General features: G+C 33.6%; 2 protein-coding genes across 4 annotated transcripts; one reads left to right on the forward strand and one right to left on the reverse strand.

Moving 5' to 3' along the window:
* Nucleotides 1-464: 464 nt before the first annotated feature.
* Nucleotides 465-9,789, reverse strand: LOC108759751 (uncharacterized). Its single transcript, XM_018505352.1, has 6 exons — nt 9,743-9,789; nt 6,305-6,822; nt 1,644-1,761; nt 1,494-1,568; nt 897-1,073; nt 465-701 (listed from the first exon to the last, which is right to left on the reverse strand). The coding sequence occupies exons 2-6, from the start codon at nt 6,572-6,574 to the stop codon at nt 484-486; spliced, it is 858 nt and encodes a 285-aa protein (XP_018360854.1). The 5' UTR covers nt 6,575-6,822; nt 9,743-9,789; the 3' UTR covers nt 465-483.
* LOC108759750 (zinc finger protein 76) lies at nt 8,755-12,628 on the forward strand. Of its 3 annotated transcripts, none has more exons than XM_018505348.1 (9): nt 8,755-8,833; nt 9,431-9,540; nt 9,749-9,926; nt 10,088-10,458; nt 10,718-10,987; nt 11,070-11,261; nt 11,372-11,563; nt 11,650-11,769; nt 11,874-12,628. In XM_018505348.1, exons 2-9 carry the CDS (start codon nt 9,454-9,456, stop codon nt 11,970-11,972), a joined length of 1,509 nt encoding a protein of 502 aa, XP_018360850.1. In that variant the 5' UTR covers nt 8,755-8,833; nt 9,431-9,453; the 3' UTR covers nt 11,973-12,628. The 3 variants fall into 3 exon arrangements, with proteins under 3 accessions (XP_018360850.1, XP_018360853.1, XP_018360852.1); XM_018505351.1 differs by lacking the exon at nt 8,755-8,833 and adding an exon at nt 8,859-8,944; XM_018505350.1 differs by lacking the exon at nt 8,755-8,833 and having other exon boundaries at nt 8,859-9,540.
* Nucleotides 12,629-13,025: the final 397 nt, after the last annotated feature.

A 13,025-nucleotide genomic window follows, 5' to 3' on the forward strand; every position in this document is an offset into this window, starting at 1 on the left:
ATGGATTAAAGTGATTAAACTCCCTGTGAATCCTTTATAGGAATCAGTACTCTGACGGATGTATGTTGTAGATGTATATGGTAAATGTAATATGTGTTTTTTATAATGCATACCTATCATAAAATAATCACAAGTAAGACGTGTTTTAATATTAAATGTATTTTTAGATATTTTTTATTTATTGATTAATTTGGTTAATTTGGAGTCAATTTGAGAAAAATGTACAAAAATCTGCCATTAAGCGTTGATGCAGCACTGGTGGGATATTCTATAATTATATTATTATTAATTATTATTTTAAAATATAATCTTGAATATATCATTTCTGTTCCCTCCGAAAATACACATTAGTTTCTAATTAGTTACATTTTGTTATAGTATGTCCATGAAATTCTGGAAATTGTAATAAAAAAATATTACGTACTGCAAAATTTAGCTCATGTTCGAATTTTTGTGCCCAACAATATTAAACGTAAATTATTTTTAGATTAGTTGTCCCTTTCTATCTTTCTTGTGAAATGGAGACCTAGGATTTATACTGCCCAAAATGTGTCCATGCAAACCATTCAGTCTCCTCTCTTCCTGATTTCGCAGTAACGCTCTTACATGAGGATAATTGTCGAAGAAAAGTTCACCCAATCCGTAGAGGTATTTAACTGCCAATATTGCTTCATGGCCGGTCAATAAATATGGATCTCGTTCTACAATTAGAATGAATCAAAATTACATGAAAACGAAACGATACACATTATTATACATACACACATAAAAGAAGATGGCAAATTAGGGTGTCATTTATCCAAAGCGTAAAAGTAGACTAGAAAGCATTAATTAAAAAGCGGATGTAGACCACTTTGTATTATAGTCAGCAAATCTCTGAAAAAAGATGGTCTTACGCTGTGATTTGTAGAAATCGGGGAAGCGTTGCGATACCTCCTGCCAGCTATATCCAAGATCATTAATGTCAGTTGGTGGCAGAAAAACCCCAATTGGCCACAGAGATTCAGCGTCTCCTGTACTCTGTATCACCTGCTGTAAGTGATTTTGTCCGAAACTCGTCCTATAATTATAATCTGTAAAAATGAACCACAGATATAAATTATTATCACTGATGTCGTTTAAAAGATATATTATTAGCTCTAATCGATGTTTGCGGATCCAATAAAAAGACTTGGATATTTTCTTCAAGTACGTTCTGCAAAATTATTTATAACAAATGTTTTTTACAACTTTATAGTTACATATGCTTATTATTCCTCAAATTTTAATCTTTAAAATGGAATAAATCGTTCAATTATATCTTGATCAATTGCTTAAACTTCAATTACTTTATACTTTGAGTAAAGATACATTAATTTAAAGTGCACTAGACCCGCAAATACATGCAATTAAGAAAATTTCGAAGCGAATACCGATTAGGGTTAATTCTGACTAGTACTCCTAATTAATTACACTAAAATAATTGTATACAAGTATAGAAATAAAATACTTACCGAGATCATTAGAATGCTTGGCTACGTTTCGTCGGCCGATCGATATAAACGATTTTTGGGCTACCGTTCGATCTCCTAAATACGAAAGCGAATGAGTTAAAGCATCTCAATTTGTTAATATAAAATATTATGACGTAATCAGAAGCTAACCGTCTGTTGTAACGCTATGCTCGTATACATTAGGTGGTGACACGAATTTCACGTGCACATTGGCGAGCGGTAAGGAACTGACCACAGTCACCGTGAGAAGCACCAACACCTGCACTGTCTAAAATCAAAATAGTAGTTTATTTTATAATTAATGATGTATCTTGTCATCAGAGCCGGATATTCACGAAAAAAAAACATGAGAAAAAGATGATTTAGAAATTCTAGAGCATATTTTATAGCTATAACTTTGGAGTCGATTTCTCCTCAGAAAAAATTTCGAACTTTTGTTAAAGTAAGATGCGTGAATTAAATTTCGTTGGAATATCTCTGTGTTACAAAACATATTACATATATATCCGTGAGTTTCTCAATAACTCAAAAAATTATATTATTTTACAATGTACGGTTACTGAAACTCAATATACATACATATGAAACTCAAATAGCTATCACAGAAAGTTTTCTTAGTAAGAATATATTATATTACACACTCGGGTTTCAAAGATATCACCTGATGTATGCGCGTATACAATTTCATAGAGATTTGTTTGCTAAGAAAAATAAAGTAGCTAACGGCAACGATAAAACTATTCATATGGTTTATTAATTCTAATACGAGTTATGCCCAGTTCCACAATTCGCGGTTAACTCTTAACCGAGGTTCAATTTGTTTTTATTATTAGCACGATTGTTTGTATTATTCAACTTGTAAAATATTATAATATTTATTAGTAACACGGTTGTTTGTATTATTCAACTTGTAAAATATTATAATATTTAATAATTATTGTATTATGCCGTCTTGCATTACAAGAAAAAAATTTACTCCAAATTTAATTGAGACTTTAAGCAAGGAGTTATGTTTTGTGAAACAACTTGGGGCGAGTACTTCGCAATCGCTATATATACGTCGACGACAGATAAATCTCTTTTTTGATGAATCACAATGCAGAAAATGGACTGTACACGAAACGTATCACAGAAATGTGTCAAGGTGGATTAACGTTTCTAAAAATCGTTCTATGCAGATGCATATATAGAATTCATTATGCAATAGCATAGGAAGAAATTATATAATTGTCGTCTTGTAATCTGCAAGAAGAAATCAATCTTCGAACTAAAACTTGTGAGAGAGTAATATTTATTGAATTTATATAAAAATGTGTGAATAGCAAAGATGTGTATATCGCAGTCATCCGTACCATCAAAAGAATTATTATTAATTACATCGTTGTACATCGTTGTAGTCCTCGATTTAGAAAGTTCGTATTTTATAGAGCTTTTTATGGGTCTTCTTTACCATTAACTTTTTAAAAATCATTATTACACGCTAATAAAATGTTTTATGCGCAACAACTTAATTAAAAAAATGAGATGCATAATAACTAGCGATTCACCGAATCGTAAAATTACCGGATACCGAATATCGGATATCCGGGCAGAATGTAACATCGGATATCCAAGAAAGCAATTTCTTCGAGTCGGATATTCGACACCGGAGAGGTTCCGAGAAAATGTCTTCTAAAAAAAAGCCTATAGAGAAAAAGATGTAATTTTGCGACAACGTATAAGATATTATAGCATTATGAATATGCATACTTATTTCTAGAACATTTGTATAAGAAAAAATCAACAATTTAATGATATCAAATTTCAACCGGATACCTCCTCGGATAATAGTGATATCCGGCTATCTGGTCGGATAGTAAAAAAAGTGCCGAATAATACCGGATACCGAATACTTTTCGGATATCCGGTGCATCCCTAGTAATAACGTTGATCCGTCAATATTCTATTAATTGTCACATTTTTATACCATCTTCTATGATCATATTTATCTTTTATGATCTTGTCATGATTATATTTATTTATGAAGAATTAAATCGGCCTTAAAAATCTGAAATATTTTTTATTTTTCAATATATTTTTTAGCTCTTATCGTATAAAATATCAACTCTTATCCAGATATAACGTACAGAAAAATTTTAAGAATGCATCTTATTACTCCTTAACAATTTCATAGCTATCAATTTCTAACTTATTATTCTTGCTTCTAGATTCTCTAAAGTAATCGGGAGTAATTTATTATAACATAAACTCTTGACGTAAACGTCGTAACACGTTACATCATTTCTACGACCTGCTTGCGGAACGGTGCCCTCCCTATGCGAGCATTACAAGACAGACTTTTCCCAGCAGGATTGGAATCAGCAACATTGCGCTTTGAAAGGCAATATTCTTCACGACCGCGAAAGTTACATTATATCTCCGCATGCCATCGATATTCCTACATCGCCTTAAGTGAGCACACCTACGCCTTTTAACAAAACGTGTGTATGCGCGCTGAGCTTATAGCCCTCGAGGAGATTCGGATTAAAACACACACATGCTCGGCAGTGCGTATCAAAACTCACCCTTTCGCCTTCCTTTCCGCTTACCTTCACTTGGAAGTACATTCGGGCGCTATTGAATCCGACATTTGAGATAAACAGTGCGGAAACTTCATGTGCATAAGTAGTATTTCTACATACATTGATAGATGATCGATCGGAGATCTGATGACTACTCTTCGACAATGGAATTTGCGAAAAGGTCGAGCTTCGAAAGGGCATGAAGTCTCTCTCGCGAGAAAGAAAGCTCATAATACACAATTAAAAATTGAAAAATTTCTCATGATACACATTTTTAATAGAACGTTACACAAAAGTAAATTAATTTATTAAATGAAAAGAAATTTGTACATCGTATAATTTTATATTGTCTGTTATAACTTCTTGATACGTATTTCATTATTTATTAACGTTTCATTATTAAGCAATTATATCTATATACCCAGGAAAAAGTGTTTGATATATTATTATACATAATTATATATAATTATAAACTTATATACAATTATTTATAATTACATATAAAATTGACATACTTTATAATTATATATATAATATGTCCATTATATAACATTTTTTCCCGAGTAGACAATGGAATCGAGAACAAATGTTTTAAATTTGAGTCAACACAAGTTAGTTTGGAATTTAATTTATTTTTGCATAATATAATTTTCTATTATAACCTCCTTGATATGTGTATGTCGTTCTTTCTAAATGTTTCATACATTATTTAAAAGTGATTTATAGTCTATAAATGTTGGATCGAGTACAAAACGTTTCAAACTCAGATGGAGACATTGCAATTAGTTTGCAACCTAATTTACTTTTACACAATGTAGTCTGATTAGTAAGAGTATTGACTCACAGCACATATGAATGGGAAAAAAATATATGTATTGCTGTAAACTGAGAGCGATCTCATTCTCGTGATGTACACCACGATTTGATTAAGTAACAGCGAGTTGCAATGAAGCAATTACATTGATTCACGCGCACACGCATGCATAAGAATTTATAAATCTGTATATATAATACGCCTGCTTACCCATGTCTACCTTTCTAATGATACATTAAATCCGTAGATAAATTAATTTATCGCGTGGGACTGTACTTACTCGATTCGAATCGTAATTATAGCGTCTCAGAAAGTGATGGAACAAATTAGCTTTACAATAAAGTTTCTTCTGTCAAAGGAACATTGTTGTGAAACTAATTTATGTTCCTTCCTATCTTTAAGTAAAAATCAAAATAGATAAGTCGCTTATGCAACTTCATCATCTTCTATTCACTTTTTCTCTATAAATTATGAGATAAACATATTTTTATATTAAAGATATTTATGATTTTCTATTGTAAACCAAGTCCCCTTCTTGGCTTGTATACGCTGAAGCGAATAAAATATTCTATTCTATGATTTTCTAGGTTTCGACACTAAATCGTTTTCGATTCTTATAAATATTAAAAATTGTATGAAACTAGTAAAAAATCGAGAATTTATCATTAATTTGGATATTATACAACATCATAGAAAAAATTCTGTGAAAATTAAATTATTCGAAACGTTTCTTTTTTTTCAAATTTCCATTTTTTTAAGCCTTTATAAAAATATATTTGGTGCATTTTATAACTAATAACTGATTCACTGAAATTTCAAATTTTAATATTAAATTAAATATCAAAATACAAATTCCACATCTGAATCTATTCTAAGGCCTGGCTTTTCAATCTGTTTCACTTGGTGAAACACCAATTTAAGTAAATTTAGACTTAAATTTACTTAATTTGATGATAATATAAAACTCGTGTTTTCTTAACTATGATTAATCATTATAAATTGATGGTTTTATAATGATAAAAAAAAAACTTTAAAAGTTACTTTTTATCACAAAATCATCAGTTTAGAGATTAATAAGTTCTGATTGAAATCATCTCTAGAACAATACAGTTTTTACATCATCAAGTTAAATCTAATAATTAAAGTTAATCAGAAAATGAAAAATCGGATCTGAACGTTTCTGGAATTAGAAAATTCTATAATTTTCATAATATTCTTAATTACCGCGAAGATACACACGATGAAGTTAGCTGCCAAATTAATTTAATCGTGAGCATCGTTCGTCACGATCTTTCAATAACGTGCATCCAAGTGAATATAGGGGTAAAGGGATTAAAATTCTTTAAGATTTTCTCAAATTGAACGCCGGTGCCTGTAATCACAAGTGAACGGTGAAGGAATTCTGCGAGAGGACACAGGTTCATCACTTCACCCACCGTTGTCATCGTCGAGTATCGATCCCTAGCAGGATCCCGATGAGACGAGCACGTCGCACACCCGCACGTATGGATCGGATCACAGTCACTGCGGCGAGAAGGATTTCTCTTATGGATTCGCGGGGACTCTAGGATCCAGCCGGATTTTCTCAAGACGCCTTGTGGATGCGGTAATAGGAACTGATCCAGGTCGCGGTGTGGAGAACGTCGGTGACCGCCGGCCCGTGCATGAATTTCAGCATCCCCCTTCTCGCCATCCGCGATACACATGCACGTGTACCCCACTTGCGTGTGACTCTCGAGGCACCGCGGAGGTTCCCGAGGTAATAAGGATTCTAACTTCGCAAGGGATCACCGTCGAGGTACTTTCATCTTGCCTCGGGAACGCACGGCTCGTGGATCAAATTAGTACGCTTGTGAAACAGACGTCGTCCGCGAACACGCCGTATTCTTCGTTCCCGCGGTCACGAGTTGCGCGGCCGAACCGACGATCGAATCGATCCAGAGGAGAGACGGGCCTGTCGAATAAGATCATATATATAAGTAAATGGAAAGTAATCTTTCGGGAAAAAATATTTTCAAAAATTTTATGACTTCCCCTAAACAAGAGAAGTTATATTTATAATTACAAAGAAAGAATTAACATAACGAATAAGTAATAATCAGTTATATTACATCCGCTTCTCTTCCACCTGTTGCGCTACGAAATACTGCCTGGGCATAAATATTTTATATATAGTTATATATAATTTTATATATTTGTATATAAATAGATATATTTTATACATAATTATGTATAAAATATATCTATTTATATACAAATATATAAAATTATATATATTTTTATATAATTTTATATAATTATATATAAAACATTTTTTCCCGGGTGGCTTATTCTCATTTCACTCTGAACAACATTTAAACTTAATCTACAGACTTTTATCTCTTGCTCTTTTCTCTAGTTGCGACCGTTTTATCAACATTCACGTTTTAATTGTTTCTTCCGAAATTTAACTTTTATCTCGAAAAACGAAGAAATAAAATAAGAATCGAAAAGGCAAGACGTAATAAATGGTAAAAAGCCAGCAGCAAGAAGCAGAAAGAACACACATTGTAGAGTAGGTTTTATAGATTTATATTATTAATCGAACTTTATATATATATATAATTAACTTAATCGGCGATTAAATTATCGAGCAAACCTGTATTGTTTTGTTAACATAGCTAGAATATAATTCATTTTATAATGGACGGATTGAAAGAAAGATTGGATTGGAAACAGGAAGTTATATAATTTTTTCTTCATACTTTTCTTTTTGCTGAGTAAGGGCCATCACACACAAAATGACATGGCATAGTTGCATAACCATAGCATAAGGCCCCTAGACCAAGCATTTGACATAAAGATGCCATTGATTTACATAAGATTTTCTTCTTCTGATTTCATGGCTCTCGCCGATGAAATAACGGCGATTCCGGTCAATTTACATAAGATGCTCATTGGTTTAAAGGCCATATGCTTTATTTATGTAATTTTGTGTATGATGGCCCTAAATAATCTAATTAAGTTTAGTAGTCGAAATCTATAAAATTGCAACTAGCGTCTTGCTATATAATATATGATGCTTTATACAGCGTGAAACGGGAAGCGAGTTAAAGATCGCCGAAAAATGCCAGTGTTGCGTATATTTCTTAAGCGAATTAGAGCATGTTAAATTGTCAAGATACTATCACTACACATTGTATATCCGACTTCCGCGCATATATGATTCAATTGTAATCAACAATCCATAAACGTTAATTGATTGTACCTATAATATAAGATTATTGTAAAATGCGAATTAATTATTGACATTGAGTTGGGGGTCCCCATGCATTAATTTTTGCCAAGTCCTCTGATGATTAGCGAACGATTGGTCTTATAGGACGATATTCTTAATCCGATTTTATACTTAAGTTCGATTTTAATTAGTATTAAGATTCCATTCAGTTAAAGAAATGACTGCATATATAACTTAACTCGAGTCTGAATATATCATATGTAGAACATATTTTATGTCGATCATATAGAAGATTCTTAGTAGCAATTAATTTATTGGCGATATATTGATTAAACGTTGGAGATAATATTGGACCAATATTTGGACAATATTGTGCCAATAATTATGCTATTAAGGTTCATATTATCTTTTATTAAACTAACGATTTAGCAATAATAATAAAGAATTAATTTTCTCCACAACAATAAATAGTTAATTTTCTGTTCAACTCCGGGAAAAAATGTTATATATATGGACATTTGCATTGAAGACGATCGTGAATATAAACGCCACCTTTAACTCCTCATTCTATCGTCGGTTTTTAAAAAGACAGTTTGAAAACCGGAGCGGTGTCACTCGCAAACGACGCAAACGTTTAAACGTTCGAATCGAAGCGCGCGTACGCCAACATGGTGAGATAACCGTCACCGGAGTTCCGGTCCGTCGCGCGCTAGTCGCCAGAGGATTTCGCGGGCGGCCGAGTTTATGGGTAATATTTCCCAAGATTCTTTGTGGCGTGCTTGGCGTACGGGGAACCGGCGAAAATTCAATTCACCGCGTGCGAACGAGCGTGCGGATTGCGTCGCACTATGTTCAATTAGTTATGTCATGTCATGTTATGTTGGCGTGGAGTCGCGATGACGCCTCGTCCCTCGTCGCAACGAGTCCTCGTCATGTCGCGCCGCCTTGCGATGTATCGGCCTGTCTCCACTCACGAGACAACCGTGCGCGAGGATGGCGAGGCACGTCGAAGCAGGACGCGGTTCTGCTTATCCGTCCACGACGCGTTTAGGAAGCGACGCTTGCCGACGCCGCACGTCTCGACGTCTCCTCGGGCCGTTGATCACGGCGCCGGCGACGACGGATTGTTAACCGTCACTGAGCCGGTCGGTCGTTGTTATCATCGCTTATCGCGAAAAATGGAAGATCCGTTTGTTTGATCGCGATTTCCGCGGTAAAGGTACCACGCGATCCTCGCTGCTCGGCATACAAAGCATCTCGAAGGGAGAAACGAAAATCGCGGACGGAATGTCTCCTTGTCCAGCATCATTAACATCTGTTAGTGAAAAATATTCTCTGTTTGCAGCTGGGTCATAATTGTAGGGGATTATGTCGGAGCAAAGTGCGGATTCTCCGAACTGCACCGCGAATCAGGAGGAGGAAGAGGAAGAGGAGATGATCTTGCAAGAGTCTGAGGTATATGGAAATTGATAACAATGATAACGTCATGTAGAACATTTTTATACGAATCGTTTCATATCATCTTTTATTAATAAAATAATTTAATGAATATTTGATTTTGTATAATAAAATTGTTTGTTTGTCCAATAATTAGTCTTATTGATTTTTTGTTCTTAACCTTTTTCCATATCTGCATTTAATATAATATATGATTTACTTTTAGGCTAATCCTGTAGATATTCTGGAATGTCTTTCGGTTATGATCAACGATAGCACTGGAAAGGACACTAGCCAGGTACAGGAGCTTATATTGGACGACCAGTTGCTTGGTACAATGGTGACTACAATTACATTGCCTGATGGGACTCAAGCTTTTGTTACGAATAATCTTGGTGACATTGGTTAGTAGCCATTTGAATTCAACTGTTTTTAATATACTTGAATATTACAGATAATACAAAAGAGTTATTCCTTTCAAAACAATTTGCATTTGAAAAAATATAGCTATTTGGACGTTCTATTTGTTTCATGGTATATCTATAATGAATTTGTACATTTACAGATCCAGATTTCAAGACACAAACACTACAAACACTTGAAAATGGAGATACTATTTTGCTACGAGATTTGTCGGAATTTGGCGATGGAAAGGCTCTTCAACTGGAATTAGATCCAGCTACGTTTGTACAAGCTGAAGACACTGCCACTGAAAATGTAGAAAATACGTATTCACAAGTAGAATTTATCAATGGCACTGCGTACATGGTGGCTGGCCATGTGGATGTAGATGAAAATTTATGGGAAATTGAAGACGGAAAGTTAAAGAAAAAAGATCCCAAGATTTTAATCAACAAGATATCCGATGTAAAAGTTAGGTATCCTTGTCCTAGGGAAGGATGTTCAAAGGTTTACAGCACGCCCCATCATCTCAAGGTAATCAATTTTTCAGTACGAATACTTGTAAATAATGAATTGAAAGATCTCATTTAAAGCGGTATTCATAGTCAGTTCTTATTTCAAGATTGTCTTAAGTAATGTCTTAAGACGCTAATGCGGCTCTTCTGATTGGTTCGTAACTTCTTAAGACTGTACTTAAGACGGTCTTGAATATAAGATCTGACTATGAATACCGGCCTTAAATATTTTCAATTAGATTTACTAAATGCAGTATTTTTAATTTTTTTTTCTGTAGGTCCACGAACGTTCGCATACTGGTCAGAGACCATACAGATGTACTCATCCAAAGTGCAAAAAGAGCTTTTCAACCGGTTACAGTCTGAAAGCGCATTTACGGACGCATACGGGCGAGAAACCGTACAAATGCACGAATGGAACGTGTAATAAAAGCTTCAAGACGTCGGGCGATTTGTTAAAACACGTGAGAACTCACACGGGAGAACGTCCCTTCGTATGTCCATTTAACGGTTGTGGCCGATCGTTCACTACAAGTAATATTAGGAAGGTACGGGATGCTCAATGTACGATACTTGTTAAAATATTTTATTGCGGAAATAAAGGTTAAATAAAGATTTTATGCTTATCAGGTTCATGTAAGGACGCACACTGGCGAGCGACCGTATAAATGTACGCAACCGACGTGTGGTAAAGCATTTGCTAGTGCGACAAACTATAAGAATCACATACGCATACATTCAGGCGAAAAGCCCTACGTTTGTTCCATAGAAAACTGTGGTAGAAGGTTTACCGAATATTCTAGTCTATATAAACATCATCTTGTAAGCATTTTATATCAATTATTAATCAGTTATTAATAAGAGTACAATATTCTAGAATACAATACTCCAAGAATCTTGCATGTTATCTCTAGATATTTTTGTCTTCGTAGGTACATACACCACAACGACCATTCGAATGCACACTATGCTCCAGGAAATATCGTCAGAGTAGCACGTTGGTGATGCACAAGAGAACAGTTCATGCCTTGGTCGATAGTGACGATGGTGCCGATACATTTTTGCAAGACTCTCTTGAATCCTCTAGTCAAAATAAAAACAAAAAGAAGACCGTAAAAGAAAACGTAAGTATAATGTAAAATCTAATTTATTAATTATATATGTTTGTGCAGTCCGATATGATTATGCAACTAATAGATCTTAAATTTAGCATAAGCTGCTAGCGAAAGACAAACAGATCCACCAGATTTCTAAAATGATCGATGACGCGAACGAGAAAGAACCACAAATTTTGTTGGTAGGCGATCCTTCGCAAATCGCTGCATTACAGGTTTGTATAAAAACTTGGTATATTTTTACGATAAATCTATTCTAGATAATTATTAGCGAAAAAAAAGGTTTTTTAAATTCATTTATTAAAAATTTCAATTACAGAAGATTGATTTGGACGAAAGTTTTGATGATCCTGGCATTGATACGACATTCGAAGGATTGAATATAAAAATCGAAGACATAGAATTTGGATGGAACTAATGTACGGAGAAAGGAATGCGACTTTGTAAGTATGAGCAAAGTCTTGAGCATTAAATATTAATCTTGTTAACATTCATTCATGGATGTGCTAATATCAGAGCGAAATCAAATAAGTAAATGGAAATTAAAAATAGTGTCAAACCATGTTTGACCGCATAAATAGTGCGGTAACAGATGCGAGCTAAGATTTAAGTTTCTTATCAGTTTCATAAATTCATCAGATAGGAATATATAGTAACACACATCAATGATTTTTAATAATAATGAATAATGATTGGTGTACGATTTATATGATCATTGGCATAAAGTGATGATTAATCTAACGTGATGGATTAAATATCTAATGCAAATATATATAGATATGCTAAGACATATTAAAAAGGATTTTAAGAAAATGTGTAGTATTTCTTGCGTCGAATCTAATGATCTCCGATCAAATGAGTGGATTCATACTGTAAACGTAAACGTGCAAGGTAAGATTTATTTCAAAAATATATACAGGAGAGATCAATATTTACACAATATGTGATTACGTTCTTGAACTAAAGGCAGTGCCTTACCTGAAAGTGTGAGTGTAAAAGAAAATATATGTACTATATCACATTTTGTCCATCTATAGTTGTCGAGCGTGTATGTAATATTTTTATGTAACAATTTACATCGTTTTCTTCACGTATTCAAAATTATAGACTGAGTTATTTGTTTTTTATTAATTTGAGACAAAGATATATTTTGACTCAACTTTATTATAGAGATGTTTGTATTCAGTTTTATTAAAAGAGCAACTATTAAAAAGTTAATAATTTCATTAGCAATTTATGAATTACGTTATCATGTAGTTTTATTTTATTTTCAAATTGTGTGACTTTAAGGCATTTTAATTTTATGTAGAAATAATTATCATGTTATTTTTACTCTGTAAGCAAAATGTTAACAATACGCCAATAAATTTAAATAGGATATTGAGGCTAATTGGCATCAATTGTATCATAATAAGCCCGTATTCTACCAGATATGTTAAAAACAAATTTTGCAAAGTAATTGCTACAAATT

Source organism: Trachymyrmex cornetzi, unplaced genomic scaffold, assembly GCF_001594075.2.
Source record: "Trachymyrmex cornetzi isolate Tcor2-1 unplaced genomic scaffold, Tcor1.1 scaffold204, whole genome shotgun sequence".
NCBI lineage: Eukaryota > Metazoa > Arthropoda > Insecta > Hymenoptera > Formicidae > Trachymyrmex > Trachymyrmex cornetzi.